Genomic DNA, 16,469 nt, shown 5'->3' with positions numbered 1-16,469 from the left:
GTCTCTGGTACTTTGTCTCACAGGGTCCCCCTTAGGATCTCTTGTAGGGCTGGTTTAGTGGTGACAAATTCCTTCAGTTTTTGTTTGTTTGGGAAGACCTTTATCTCTCCTTCTATTCTAAATGACAGACTTGCTGGATAAAGATTCTCGGCTGCATATTTTTGCTGTCTAGCACCCTGAAAATCTCGTGCCAATTCTTTCTGGCCTGCCAAGTTTCAAAAGAGAGATCAGTCACGAGTCTTATAGGTCTCCCTTTATATGTGAGGGCACGTTTACCCCTTGCTGCTTTCAGAATTTTCTCTTTATCCTTGTATTTTGCCAGTTTCACTATGATATGTCGTGCAGAAGATCGATTCAAGTTACGTCTGAAGGGAGTTCTCTGTGCCTCTTGGATTTCAATGCCTTTTTCCTTCCCCAGTTCAGGGAAGTTCTCAGCTATTATTTCTTCAAGTACCCCTTCGTGGCTCCATTTCTAAAGCTGCTGAAATTGAAGGCTGACCACTGCAACATCCCAATATTACGGAAAGTTGGAGACAAGAATATAAAATTCAGAATGATATTGAAAAATCTCATTATGGGGCGCCTGGGTGGCGCAGTCGGTTAAGCGTCCGACTTCAGCCAGGTCACGATCTCGCAGTCCGTGAGTTCGAGCCCCGCGTCGGGCTCTGGGCTGATGGCTCAGAGCCTGGAGCCTGTTTCCGATTCTGTGTCTCCCTCTCTCTCTGCCCCTCCCCCGTTCATGCTCTGTCTCTCTCTGTCCCAAAAATAAATAAACGTTGAAAAAAAAAAATTTTAAAAAAAAAAAAAAAAAAAAAAAAAAAAAAAAAAAATCTCATTATTTTCTGGGTAATATCTGGTTCTGTTTAATTCCTTAACACTTCATATAACTGTTAAAAACAAGGCAGACTACCTCAAACAATGGTGTGAACCTAGATTTCAAACTGAGATGAGTAGTGATAAATTCCACACTCCAGAGCATATGGTCAGTTTCTCAGATACCAGATTCTGGATGAATTTATTCATTGATGCTTAATATTAGACCAATGGCTCTGGTCCTGGGACTAAATAATATTTAGTGAACTGCTTATTAATTTCGTGCTAATATTAAAATTTCATGCTTTGAATTGTTATGTAACAATCGTTAACTATAGAGCAGAGAATGGGGCTTTCTTGCTGTCTCAGAAATGTTCTGTAGCCCCAGAGCAGTGGCTGATGGGTGAACAGTACCATGAAATTCTAAAGATCAGGCTGGAAGATTAATTGAAGAGGAGTCTTTGAAGGTCTTTCACAGGAGGAGGGCAGCAAGGAGGAACACATCTCCCTCCAAGCACCAGAGAAGCAAAAGAACTACTCACAGAATTTGGATTGCTTGCCAGATTGGGACAAGGACCCCCCCACCTTGCCTGTGGTGATGGAGCTGTAGAATCTGGTCATCCAGCCCAGGCTGGTACCAGTGCGCAAAAGAGTACGGGGGACAAGAGTTTGGAGATGCAAACTCACCACGATAAGTCTGAGGATATGTTGCAAGATGTGGGCTACAGCTGTTCACGATGGCCATGTGAGAAGGAAGATAAAGGTCACCAACAAGACAAGATACGTTTCCGCATTTGATGAGACAACAAAGTTTGTATCTTTTAATGAACCAGCTGCAGTAATAAATTTAATTTAAACAAATGGTTTCCATAAACAGTGACTTTTCTGATCACGTGACATTTTGGAAAAAAACAATTTAATTCTCTCTCCCTTAAATATTTAAAGTTATCATGAGCAGTAAGTTGCATATAGAGTGAGTGTTACTTTGAGGAATCACTGGCTCATACAAACAACTAAGTGAAATCCAGAATTATAAATGAATTAACCAATTATTTATAGCTATTGCTAATCATGACAAAATCAGTTTTTACATATATGTAATTATTTTATATGTATATTAGATGTAATTATTAATTTTCTTTAAGCTATTTAATTAAAATAATACCTACACATTTTCGCTAGTGAACTTCAACAAATATATAAGCCTCTACTCTCTGGAAGATCCTGGAAATGAAATTCAGAAAATTAGGGATGTCGCCAAAGAGCTAAAGAATTCTTTTCTCTTTGCGGGGCTTCTCCTTTTGAGCTATGCTTGGAATTTAAAAGGAAGAGAAGGTAAAAGATTAGGAGCTCACACTCACCTGCTTCGCTGAAGTTCCTGTAAAATTTAACATCTCCCTGTGGAACACCAGGTGGGTGTTAATATTTACAAATTTCTTGGTTTCCAAACATTTAGGCATAATACTTAGTTCCATGTTCCGTCCTTTTTTTGACCCAACCTTCTGAAGTATCAGGAGAAGTGGGATGGATAGAAAGGATATGAGTGTCCTGCAATCAGCTAACAATTAAAACTTATCAGAATCCTTCTTTGAAAAAAAAGGAATGAATTGACATCCGATAGACATTTCCCAAATTTAGTCTAAGTAACTAACATGCAAAAGATGCATTTTGTGTTCAGGCAGCCACAATGAGCTGAATGTTCACTATGTGCTAGATGCACAAAATTATTTAATACCTACATTCCAAAAGCCTTTATTTTAAAGAGTACTCCAGGGGCACCTGGGTGGCTCAGCGGTTGAGCATCCGACTTCAGCTCAGGTCAGGATCTCTTGGTTGGGCTCATGAGTTCAAGCCCCGCATTGGGTTCTCTGCTGTCAGCTCAGAGCCCGCTTTGGATCCTCTGACCCCCTCTCTCTCTGCCCCTCCCCTACCAGTACTTGCTCTCAAAAATAAATAAACATTAAAAAAATACTCCAATTAATTATAAGGGAGCACATGTGTTTGTTGTTAGTATGGTTCTTCCTTTAAAACCAATTTTCCATTTGCGATGTTACGAGATGGAAATTATCAAGAAACTGGTCAAAGAGTTCATCATCCTGTCATATTCTCTTACTCACTAGATGATGTTTTGCTTCATGTTAGAAACTTGCATCTCTGATCTGGGGTGCCTGGGTGGCTCAGTCAGTTGAGCATCTGAATCTTGGTTTGGGCTCTGGTCATAATCCCAGGGTCATGGAATTGAGGCCTGCATCCAAATCCATGTAGATGGCCCAGAGCCTACTTGGGATTCTCTCTCTCTGCCCCTCCCCTGCATACACTCACTCATGCTCTCTCTCTTTCTCTCTCTCTCTCTCTCTCTCTCTCAAAATAAATAAATAAACTTAAAGAAATAATTTAAAAAATAAAAATAAATAAAACGCTAAAAAAACAAAACGTAACTCTGATGCTCTGTTTCCTACAGCCCCTGTGTGCTCCACTTGTCGCCACCTGTCAGGCTGAAGCTAATAGCTATAGTTGGAATGTTCCTGCCTCAAACCAGATCCATTTAAAACCTCATCGGCTGAGAAAGAAAGGTTTCTGTCTTTCTCAGAGCTGATGACCCATTCAATCTTCACACATCACCCGAGGTCTCACTATGCCTTTTCCAGAACCATGTCTCCTGAGTGTAGCTACCCTTTCTTGCCAGACCTTGTCCAATTCAATTTGACCAAACCTTGTTTTGCAGTCCCCTTGGACTGTTCTTGTGGTTCCCACCTGGACTCTGGTCCCAGGCCTTTTGGGGTGTAGTCTATTCCTTTGGACCTTTTAATCCACCCCGAGAGTAGAAATGCTCTTGTAAATGCAATAGCAGATTCAATAATAGTAACAAGCATCTTTGTTGGACATAACAAATCGTTTTGTAAATACTTCACCTTGCTATTGTTTTTGGCCATTTAAAATTAAATTATGCTTTCTCATGTGTTGGCCATTATATAAACCAAAATTTTCTCAAAATACAATCTCATGGGTACCGTTTGGGATTTTTTTTTCCACTCTAGAATTCTATAGTTCCATATGTCTGAGTACATTTTAATCTAATATTTTTTTTTATTTAACCTTTTCAAATATTTCTCTCTTCACATATTCAGCAGTCTTCACAAGACTTAATGTTGGTAGAATTTTTATCCATGGTTTAGGATATTGCATTTAAACAGCTAGTTTCTGTGTCTGCTTCGGCAGCACATACACTAAACAGCTTAGTTTATTTCCTAATTCTTTTGGGTGCTTGGAAATGTGTTGTTTAGTGTGTCTTAACAGTGTTCTGTTATTGTTGATTACCTTAAAAGAAAATAGTCAGAGGGGCGCCTGGGTGGCTCAGTCAGTTGGGCATCCAACTCTTGATTTCAGCTCAGGTCATGATCCCAAGGTCATGGGACCTAGCCCTGTGTCAGGCTTCATGCTGAGTGTGGAGCCTGCTTAAGATTCTCTCTCTCTCTCTCTCTCTCTCTCTCCCTCTGCCCCTCCCCCACATACTCTCTCTCAAATAAAAATAATAATAATAATAAATAAAATAATTGGAATATACATACATACATACCTTGATGAATTGAAAACTCTCATAGACCTCCTTTCTTCCTATGCCTCTCACTTCTTTTGTTCCAATTGGCTTAAGAACTCTTTCCTGCCAGATCGGTCATGAGTCAGTAGAGATGGGATTAGTCTATTTGAGCAGAAATTAAAGAACAGCTTTGAATTAAGTGTGCTGGTTTGTTCTACTGGAACATAGTATCACTTTCAAAGCATCCCTCGTAGTTCCTCTGATGCCACTACTTCCTTGGCAATACTCTAAAATGGGTTCTTCACATCAGCATTTCTCATAGTGTGGTCCCCAGGGCAGCGGCATCAACATCCTCTGGAAACAAGTAGAAATGCAAATTGAACGGCCCGGCCTGGACCTACTGTATCAAAAATGAGAAGGGTGGAGTGCGCCCAGCAATCTATGTTCAAGCAAGCCCTTCAGGTAATTTTGATGCACATTAATGTCTGAAAACCAGCGCTCTCAGCAGTAAAACCCAAAGGTAGGCTCTTATGTGAGAAGGTGACATGATAAGAGGGTGGTTAAAACACCTGCCTCATACAATTATTTCACAAAGTTAAATAGTTTAAAAAGTCACTTCAGGGGGGCCAAATTTAGCTATTTCACATTGAAATGGTCTTTCCAGTGGAAACCATCACAAATTTTAGTGAAGCAGAATATATTTTACATTACTAAGGGCACAAAATGATTTACTCCTTGTAAATGTGGGAAGATTTTTTCCATGAAAATGGAATCAAAGAAGAAGAATTTACTAGATAACTTGAGCTGCCTTCATTCTCTGCTGGATTAAATTAATATGCTTTTTAATTGAATCTCAAATCCTTGGAAATTACCCATTAGGATGAAATAGATTTTGAATATTTAAAAACCAAAAATAAAATTTCTTAGAATAATCCTTTTTGTGGGATGAAAGAAATAGTATCAAAAGGAAGGTTGGCACGTTCTAGACATTCACAAGAAGGGCTTACCATGAGTTGCTAGGTAGCAAAGTGTGTGAAGCCTGGGGGAGTGGAAGGCAGACAAGAAGGTCACGGCAATACATTTTACCTGCTTGATATCACCTACGGCTGGCCTAGGAAGGAGTCCCTTGGGGCAGGTTATCTGATATCTATGTATTTTTTTTGTAAATGTGCCTCACCAATTTTGACATCTAGAGCCCTATATCATGTGAATCGTATGAAATTCAATTATTCATTATTTTTCAGTTTTCCAGTTCCATAATTCTTTAATGTCCATTGTGATGATTGTACCCTTTCTCTGTTTATTTTTTCTAGGTTTTATCTGCTTACATTAGAGCACACAGATATTTCAGTGAAAATGCAATGGTTCTTTGGGTCCTCTGTAATACTCCATGGGTTATAGGTGATTTTTCATGTGTCATCCATTTCAAGGACACATGATGTCAGGGTTATTTTTTTTACATGATTTTTTTTTTTCAGATATCAAACTATGGGTGTGAATATCAAGGGTCAATGCAGCCTTAAGCGACACTAAAATTGGTTAATGATGTTTATTTCAATATTTTACAAGAAGTGTTACTTCTTGGCATGTTGGCAATGATTCTTTGGTTGCTATCTTCAGACTCTGTAATTGATAGACAGGAAGGAATTTAGAGGAATGTTTTACATTCCACTTTTATAACAAAAGTATTTTACCTCTGCTCAACAGATGCCACTGACATACGATTACTTCCAAATGTAAAAGCTGAACATCAAAAGGGTCTTGGCCAAAGAAAAGATTTCTATTCACGCATTATCTGTATGCATGAGTCACTCTGTTGGGTCCAACTTTCATTTATACTCTTACATGAGATCAGACCCCTTTGATCTGCTACTTGTAATCCCATTGGTGTGTGAAATGTGGTGGCAATGTGAGTGATGTATTTAATGCAAAATATTGAGACTTTGATTGTACACAAGAATTTTAAGATTTATGGAATATATATATATATATATATATACTTTTTATTGCAGATAATTAATGGGGCAATGATCTTTCTTCATTGCTTCAGCTATGTAATTTATCTTGTTTTTCTTTTCTGGAGGATATGAATGTGAAATCCATATACATATTAGTTTTATGGGTCAATAATCCAAGTAAAAAATTGAATTAGATTATTCTGGTCAAAAATATCTAGACACTTGAATATAAATATGGTCCATTTGGTTACTACATTTCAAGCTATCATGCTTAAATTAAATTTAACCCATTTGGAATTTGAATTTTTTGTTTTGTTTTTTGGCATCAGCAAAGCAATTCTCTGCAAAGTACCTGCCACAGAAAAGATTCTTTCTATTATATAGACAATTCCAGCTCAGTACCAATAAACACTCAGTATTTCAAATGGTGGCATTATGATGGATGATGGCACATTCTTAAACATATCAATCCTTTCTCAACTGCAGCTGCACCATTATGCCTCTCAAAATCATTAATTCAACAGCACTGCCTTTCAAGCACGATTCACAATTAAATTCAAACTCACAAAGATGTATCTGCCAGCAGTTCTTAAACTTTTTATTATCATGACATTATTCTTTTTATAATTCCTCAATTCTTGCGGTGCATATTCATCATGGGATATATTTATTTCATTCCTATAAGTTAACCAATGCTTTTTTATTGATTGCTTGCTATAAACCAAGAATGTGGTGCTTGGAATTGGGGATATTTTATAGGTCATACGAAGTTCTTTGCTGCCTGGAACTTATGAACTAACCTTATTTTTTATAAAGTGCATCTGATGCATTTAAATGGGGATCAAGGGGTGTGGAACTTTGCAGTAGCCTTTGAGATACACAAGTTATAAAGCAAGGTTTGGGATTGTTGCCTGATAGTCAGATTTTCAACTGTAGAGTACCCAAGAATGAAAGTGGCTATATATGTTTGTTTTGCTTAACAAAACAATATCTGAAGTCCTGCAGAAGTAAATAATGGCTATCTGCAATTATCATATGCTGAATGTGACTGTGAATACAATGTGTTTTGAGAGTCAGTCTAGGTGTGCATTAAAAGCTTCATAATACGAAGGTAAAATTGAGTAAATTCTTCCTTCAATTAAATAAGACATTCCTCGCAGGAGTTATATATATGGCTTGCATTTAAGATTGTGTGAAGTAGCAGACACTAAGCATCATTTTGGCAGAGACCTCACTTAGCTTTTACCCTTATGTTTCCATTGTACAATTTCACCATTTCATCCTCACCACAGAAAACACAACGCAACACAAAGTATAGAATGAGTGAGTGAATGAATTATTGATTAAGAATAGTTTAACTGGGGTGCTTGGGTGGCCCTGTCTGTTGAGCATCCAACTCTTGATTTTGGCTCAGGTCATGATCCCAGGGTCATGGGATTGAGCCCTACATCAGGCTCTGTGCTGAGTGTGGAGCCTGCTTCGGATTCTCTGTCTCTGTCTCTGTCTCTCTCTCTCTCTCTCTCTCCCCCCATCCGTCTCCCCATATTGCACATTCTCTCTCTAAAAAGAAAAAAAAATATTATAATTAACTCATTTTCTCACACATCACATGGAAAAAGGTAGTGTTTCGCACCATGTACCGGTGTTCCCAAGGGACACAGTAATGTTTTCTGAAGGCTGTAGGTAGTTACACAAATTAATACAGTGCTACCATAAAGACTCATACTTGTTTTCACTTAATTTGCACCATTCTTTGTTTCTCTGCAGAGAGATTCAATGTATACCTTATGCCTACACCAAATCTGGATATTTATGGCGAATGCACAATGCAGATCACTCATGAGAATATCTATCTCTGGGATATCCACAATGCCAAGGTCAAACTGGTGATGTGGCCTCTCAGCTCACTGAGGAGATATGGACGGGACTCAACGTGGTTCACCTTTGAGTCAGGAAGGTAAGCTCTAAGTGTCACAAGCAGGGGGTGGGTGAAAAATAAACTCCTGAAGGAAAGGTTCTGTCCATCTGCCCGGGATGACCACTGTGTTTAGAAAGGGTAGAAATGACCAAATATATAATTTCTCCAGATTCTTTTTTGTTTTTTTTTAATATGAAATTTATTGTCAAATTGGTTTCCATACAACACCCAGTGGTCATTCCAACCTCAGAGGAGGTGCCCTCCTCAGATTCGTGTTGATAATCTAAATAAAGTGTGTTCATTCTATGACAGGTTAATTACCCCATTCTAAAAATTTCAGTCTTTTACACTGGCCTCAAACTGATTTCATAATTATTTCTATCATGCCATATAGTTTGCAATATTATTACAATACTATATTTTTAGTGTATCCAATAATATTATCAGTGCAATAGGATTCCCATAAAATTCAACATGTCCCTACTAGCCTTATTTTTGTGAGTTCTTTATAAGCAAAAAATTTTGAAAGGAGTTTTATATTAAATTGTTTAAATATTACATTTTAATATTGCCGATATTATTATTGCCGATAAGTTAATCCAGTATTCATTTATCCAGATTTTTATGTTAACATTAATTAAGTGTAAATGTTAATTCAGAGTGACTGAAGAAATATTTTCAAACCTGTAATATATGAAATGTATAACACAGATTTTAAATACAGTATGTCAAAAGCAAGTATGTTGGTTTCTTAATTATAGCATATGGTCGGAATCCATAAATGTTTTAAATGAGTGGTTGTTTCATAATCACAATTTACAGACAGAAGTTTAGACATGAGCTTCAACCAACTAAGTGAATATCTTTGCGCAATGACCCCTACCCCTTTGTGATATTGTTGTCACATATACAAGACAAGACCTACTTAGATTTGGGGATTCTGTATAATAAGAGATGTTTAACGTATCAGTCTTCACACTGGGGACATGATTTATCACATTCTGAAAATGAATCTGTGACATTATAAGATAATTTTAGCAAAGTTTTATTGTACTTGATACAGCAATCTTAATTTCATAACTTCGTTCTTACAAAACTACTAAATACTTATTCAAGGTCAGTTTCTAATAATATCCATCTAGATTAGGTCAAGGCCATATATTTTTTAGAATTTTAAGCGGAGGGGAGAAAATCAGCTGAGCTGAGCTGAAGTAATTCTACCACTCAGTTTTGAACTAGGTTATATTAAACCCTCTACTAAACTGATTTCTCTAAGAGGCTCCAATCCTGTGGTTACTTAGTGGTTATGAGTTCACTCAACTGTCCATTTCCAATCTGCCTAGATATTGACAGTAATAAGAGTAATCACATTTTAGATAACTGTTAGGAAATAATTCTCTTAAGAAAATGAATATTTTGGGGCATGTATACTATTTTAAAATTTATAGGGTTATGAAAAAGGGATTATAATTTACTCACTGACCTAAGGTTTCCGATACATTTTTTTTACTGGCCATAAAAGTTAATGTACGTATAGAAAAAAGTGATGGTTTATTTTCATTACTTAATAACATTACCCCCAAAATTCCCTCCTCTGGATTTTTCTCCTAGGTGTTCCTATTTTCTTTTTTTTTTATTATTTATTATTAACATATAGTTGACATGCAATGTTATATTGGTTTCAGGGTTACAACATAATGATTTGATAATTCCATGCATTCTCAGTGCTCACCATGATAAGGGTGTCACCATGTCACCATCTGTCATCATATAGTGTTATTACAATGTTACTGACTGTATGCCCTGTGCTGTACTTTTCTTCCATGACTCACTTACTTTATTTCATAACCAGAAATTAATCTTCATCTGTTTCCATTCTCCCTGTCCCATGGCTTTCTGGCAACCACCAGTTTGTTCTCTGTATTTGTGTGTCTGTTTGGTGTGTGTTTGTTTGTGTGTTTGCTCGTTTGTTTTGTTTTGTTTTTTAGATTCCACATATAAGAGAAATAATATGGCATTTGTCTTTTTCTGTCTGACTTATTTCACTTAGCATAACACCCTCTAGGTCCATTCTTGTTGCAAATGTCAAAACTTCATTCTTTTTAAAGGCTAAGTCTATCGCATATATATGAGTGTGCAGGAGGTGGGAACATACCACATCTTCTTTATCCACTCCTCTGTGAATGGGCATTTTGGTTGCTTCTACATGTTGGCTATTATAAGTAATGGTGTTTTAAATATAGGGGTGTATACATCTTTTTAAATTTGTGGTTTCATTTTCTTTGGAAATACCCAGTGGTGTGATTACTAGATCATATGGTATTTCCATTTTTAATTTTTGAGGAGCCTCTGTACTGTTACCTGTACTATCCCCTCATTTCAGAAGGCATCTTCTCAGGATTTTGAATAACAGTAAGGTTTCTTTTGCTTTTATGGTGGTTATGGAGAATTTTCACTCCATTTATAAATGTTCACATTAGTTTTTGCCAGTTTCTTTCTTGATTCTTCAAAGTCTTTAAGGGGAACAGACTGGCTTTCCAACAGTGTTTAAGTTGATATTCTCAACCAAAACATCCAACTACCTGATGTGCAACTTGGTTTATCTGACAGTCACTATTAATTGGTCTTCTGTGATCTTGGTAATTTTTAATAATTTTAAGATACATTAAAAAATAAAACATATCAGAGTAGGTAAGGACCACAGTCTTCAAGGTTTTTATGTTTTATTTTTGTTTTCTTGTTTGTTTAGTTTTGTTGGTTTAGGAGATAATTTTTTTCTACACTTTTTATCAGAATAACTTCTTAATAAATAATAATATTTAAAAATCATCTTGACACCCAAGCTCCTCTGTGCCTGGGAATCGGAGAGAACTAGATTTAGGTCATTGCTCTGTCACTTGTTAATAGCTTCCAGTTTTCTTCTTTGCATTAGAAGTAGTATCATCTCTACCTCCTACATAAATTTGTAGAGATTGAGCGAGTTTGTGATCGGAAAGCAGCACACAGCACAGTACTGTCACGCGATGGGCATTTAAGAAACCATGATTACGTACACTTCTCAGAAATTATGTATTTATTTTCCACTTTCTGAACGAAGCTTCTACTTATCTCTGAAGATCTCTATTCTTAGAGAACTCTGCTAAGGCACATCCTTAGCCAAAACTGGAAATGTGGGGAGAGATGAGCCAAGCAAAAAGCTTGGGAGAAGCCGGCATTCAAAGGCTGGAAAAATCATTAGAAACTCAGTGTCTGAGAATAAAAATCAGTGTTACCTGTCACGAGTCAGGAATTTGAGGCGGAAATGGGTCTGGTACAGCAAAACTTCAGAGTACAAATAAGGGGAAAATACCAAACGGCTGTCTTTGTGCTAACTGGTGCTTGGAGCATAATTTTATGGGTTACTAGGTGCCTATTTCATTGAAGAGTCAGCAGATATACAAGAACTCTCTCATTTACCGTGTGTAATTCTTTGGAATGAGTTACACTCCAATAGTATTGCCTGTGGGAAAATCAGAGTGTAGAGCAATGAAAATCAAACTTCCTTACCCTTAAGTACATTAAGGGAAAAAACCTAAAGGAATCTAGACAAAAAGCTACTAGAACTAAGAAGTGAATTTAGCATGGTTGCAGCATATAAGGTCAATATACAAAAATCAATTTTATTTTATATATAAGCAATGCATAATTGGAAGGGAAAATGTTTTGAGTATCTCTTCTAATCTCATAAAAATATGAAATATGTATAGGTTATTTTAACGAAATATGTGCAAGACCTATACATTGAAAACCACAAAATATGACTAAGAGAAATTAAAGACCAAAATAAATGAAGGTATATACCACATTTGTGAATTGGAAGACGCTGTATTCATAAGATAACAGTCCTCTCCAAATCAATGGGAGCATTCATTTTAATGTCAACAATCCCAAATGACTTTTCTAAATCAAATGTCAAGTTGATTCTAAAAGGTATTTCGAATTACAAAAGACCTAGAGTAGCAAACGCAATTTGGAAAAGAACATATCTGATGGATTTCTACTACCCTATTTTATCCTTGTAATGAAGCCACAATAATCAAGACTATGTGATAGTGACATAAGAATAGACCTAACAATCACCAGAAAAGAATGAAGAGTTCAAAATGGACACCTACATATATGGCCGATTTATTTATTTGTTAATCTGCTGTGTTAATTTAATGTGAAAAAGAAACAAATGGTGTGGGAACAACCAGATACCCATTAGGAGAAACATGAACCTCAGCTCTTACCTCACTTGCATGGACTGAATTCTGAATTGTGCTCCCCTCCCCCGCCCCCACAGCAATATTCATATATTGAAGCCCTAATCCCAAGTGTGATGGTATTTGGAGCTGAGATTTTGGGGCCTTTGGAAGACAATTCAGTTTAAATGAGACCATGAGGGTGGGGCATCATGGTAGGATTAAGGTCCTTGTAAGAAGAGATACCAGAAAGCTGCTTTCTCTGTCCTGCCATGTGAGGTGGCCACAAGGAGAAGGTGGCCATCTACAAGAAACAAAGAGAATCCTCACCAGAAATTGACCATAGTGACACCTTGATCTTGGACTTCCAGCTTCCAGAAGTATGTGAAAATAAATGTCTATTCTTTAAGCCCCCTTGTCCATGGTTATTTGTTATGGCAGCTCAAGCTAATACACTCCACCAAACTCCAAATGCATATATATTTACATAACAAAACTAAAATTGTAAAATTTATAACAGAAAACAGAGGAAAATATTTGTAACCTTGAAATAGGCAAACATTTCTTTTTTTATTTTATTTTTTATTTTTTAAAATTTACATCCAAATTAGTTAGCATATAGTGAAACAATGATTTCAGGAGTAGATTCCTTTGTGCCCCTTACCCATTTAGCTCATCCCCCTCCCACAACCCCTCCAGCAACCCTCAGTTTGTTCTCCATATTTATGAGTCTCTTCTGTTTTGTCCCCCTCCCTGTTTTTATATTCTTTTTGTTTCCCTTCCCTTATGTTCCCTTAAAGTCCTCATATGAGTGAAGTCATATGATTTTTGTCTTTCTCTGACTGACTAATTTCACTTAGCATAATACCCTCCAGTTCCATCCACGTAGTTGCAAATGGCGAGATTTCATTCTTTTTGATTGGAAATAGGCAAACATTTCTTAAATACTAAACCAAAACCACAATCCAAAGAAAAAATATTTATAATTTCATCAAAATTAACATCTACTCTTTAAAAGACATCGTATAGAAAATGAAAAGGCAAGCCCTAGACAGGGAAAAAAATTCATAAATCATGTGTCTGACGATGTTTATATTTGTGATCCTTAAAGAACTCTCAACCCAAAATAAGAAGCAAATAATCCATTCATAAAGTAGGCAAAAAAATGTTGGACCAGTTATAAAAGAAGATACGCCGATAAACAGTACAAACAAGAAAGGATGCTTATTATCATCATGAGTCCCGAGGAAATATGGGTTAAAACCACAAGAAGACACCAGTATATTCTCCCCTCTAGCAAAAGAGAAAACATGACAAAACCCTGACACTGTCAACTGGAGAAGGAACAGCTCTTGACTCAGTGTCATGGCCGATACGAATGGAAGGTAGAACATCACTTCAAGTACGAGTTTGGCAGTTTTTTACGTACACCATATGACAGAGCAATTTTACTCCTAGATACTTACCTATCAACTGTCTGCGGCCATACCACCCTGAACATGCCCGATCTTGTCTGATAGTTACCCACCAACTGCCCCCAAACAACACATGAATACTTGTGTTGGGAGGGGCAGAGCAACTTCATGTGTAACAGTCCAAAACTGGAAACAATTTAAATGTCCACCAATAAGTGGACAGACAAATTATAATGTAGTTACACAACAGAATACCACCTACCCGGGACACTCAATGTAGGTGGATCTCAAAAACATTCTAAGCAATATGTATGTTTTCATTTCCAGAAAACCCTACAAGAGGCAAAACTTAATTTATAGGGACAGAAAGCAGATCAGTGGTTGCCTGGCACTGAGGTTGAGGTTGGGAGAGAATGGACTGCAACTAAGGAAATCTGGGGGTGATGAAAAATGTCCTATATCCTGACGTGTGTCAAAACACACAGAATTGTTTACTAAATATTGGCATTCTTATTTTTTTAATATTGGTATTATTATCTGCAAGTTATGCTCCAGTGTTTTCCATGTGAAACAAATTGTGGGAAAAGAAAATAGAACATTAACCAGTCTATGATCGGTCTATGTTATATTCTTTCATGCCGTTTGGATGTTTGGCAACAAGCATTTGTTACTTTTATAATAAAATACTTCCTCTGGAAGGAATGGGGCCAAGGAAGGAAAAAGAGCCTCAGGCACTCTCTGGACAGGGAGTCTTGAAGCTGTGAGGTACAACTAGGCCTTTATTCCTAGAGAGGTACTACAAGATCAGAAATCTGTTTTTGTAATCTGTCCAGGTGGTACGCTTTCTATATTCTCTATGTCAGTCTCCATTTTTCCTTCATATTGAGAATTTTTTTTGATACCTATATTGTCTGATTAAAAAGTTAATACAGACTTGAAGGAGATGTTGGAAAGAAAAGCTTAAAACTCACTCATAGTTTCTCCATCCTAAGATAGCTGCTTTGAATATCTTGATGTACTTCTTTCCAGTATATTTTAAAATTGATGTAACTAAAGATGTTTATCCTTCATTTTCACCTAATATGATACTGAGAAGTCATCTCTGAGTCCTTTAAAATCAAGATTCTAATGGCTGTGTGGCCTCTGCACATATGGCTATGCCATCATTAATGTAACATTAAGATGTTTCCAAAATAAACTATTCTAAATAAAGCCCCACTGACCATCTGTGAAAAGTTGTGCAAATCTCTGATTATTTCCTTAGCAAAGCCTTTTTAAAGTCCTACTGGGTCAAAGGACGTGAATGTTTTCAACGTCTTCACAAAAGAGCAAATTGCTTTCAAGAAAAGTCATATCAATTCATACATCCTCTAATGGGGCAAAGAGACGGCTCTTTTTGACCCTATAACCACAAGCACTAAAATGATGATTTAAGATGTTTCTATTTCAATCAAGGACTTTGACATCTCTCTTTGTTCTTTTCATTTTGGTCTTTATCTTTATGATTGGAGGTCTGTCCTTGTATATAGTGTTCATTTGTATTTTTTTCCTTCTCTAAATTTGGGTGTCCTTTGCCCTTTAATAATTGGACTATTGACCATTATTCTAGGCATCTATTTTGAAATTTCAGACAATCCCACTCTTGTGAAAGGAAGCCAAGGACAGAAAGTCTGGCCATGCTTGATCCAGGGAAATAAAAGCAGGACATTGTGTTCCCTGAGTCAGGACCCGGGGTGGGGGGGGGGGGGTGGAGGGGAGAAGGAGAGTGGGTGATGAAGGCAATTTAAAGGACAGATTGGCAGGTGAGACCTAGCCAGTCATCCCAGCAAACCTTGAAGATCTGCATTTTCTGGGTTTTATTTTATTGGCTTTTTTGCACAAAGCGTATTATTTGGTAGCCATTTTTAGCCATTTATTTATACTACTGCATGTACTTGAAAGTAATAAATTGGATGTGCCAAAATATACTTTTTTTTTCACTGACAGACTTTTTTCAAATGCATTGTTAAATTCTTCTGTACCAACAAAATATAAAAATAAACAGGAGAGGAGCTAGATCATTCTTTCTGGGGGAACATACCTCACACATCCTCATAATTATGATCTTACACCGTGAACTTGAGGGAGCACATGGCAGGCATGGGAACAGGAGAACAAAGACCAGGAAGCTTTCGGTGCGAATTGTTCCTGGAGAAGCATGGCGTTTGGGAGATGAACTCACAGTGTCATGCCAGCTTAGAGCTTTTTTACCATAATGATTATAAGTTTGCATTTTGAGAGTAAAAAACCACCAATTTACCATGCAGCTTGTTTTTCTCAAAAAAAAAAAAAAAAAAAAAAAACCCAGAAAAAACATCCAGACCTGCAGAGGAAGTCATAGGATTCAGGATTGTGTGCCATTTTATCCTGTGGAAGGCAAAATTATGTTTTTAACTGCTGATGTGGCATCTGCACTTCATATAACCTCATAAATATTACAAGCAAACATCAGAATGAGTTCAAATGGCTGCATAACGAAATTCAAGTGAGCCCCAAATCCTTTTTTAGAAAATTATTGTTCAAAACATAACCTCCCTCTTCAGCATAATGCTTAATATAACAAAA

At 36.9% G+C, this 16,469-nt stretch overlaps 1 protein-coding gene across 1 annotated transcript in view; it reads left to right on the top strand.

The window, feature by feature from the left end:
* The window catches only part of DOK6 (docking protein 6), a 366,092-nt gene that overhangs the window by 225,327 nt on the left and 124,296 nt on the right, over positions 1-16,469 (top strand). The window contains exon 5 of the mRNA XM_030336976.1: positions 8,077-8,266. Within this exon, the coding sequence (XP_030192836.1) occupies positions 8,077-8,266 (190 nt within the window). The remainder of the gene's footprint in view (positions 1-8,076; positions 8,267-16,469) is intronic.

Source organism: Lynx canadensis, chromosome D3, assembly GCF_007474595.2.
Source record: "Lynx canadensis isolate LIC74 chromosome D3, mLynCan4.pri.v2, whole genome shotgun sequence".
In the NCBI taxonomy this organism is placed as follows: domain Eukaryota; kingdom Metazoa; phylum Chordata; class Mammalia; order Carnivora; family Felidae; genus Lynx; species Lynx canadensis.
Note: the sequence above shows the minus strand (reverse complement) of the source record. Positions and strands in the feature narration are given on the sequence as shown.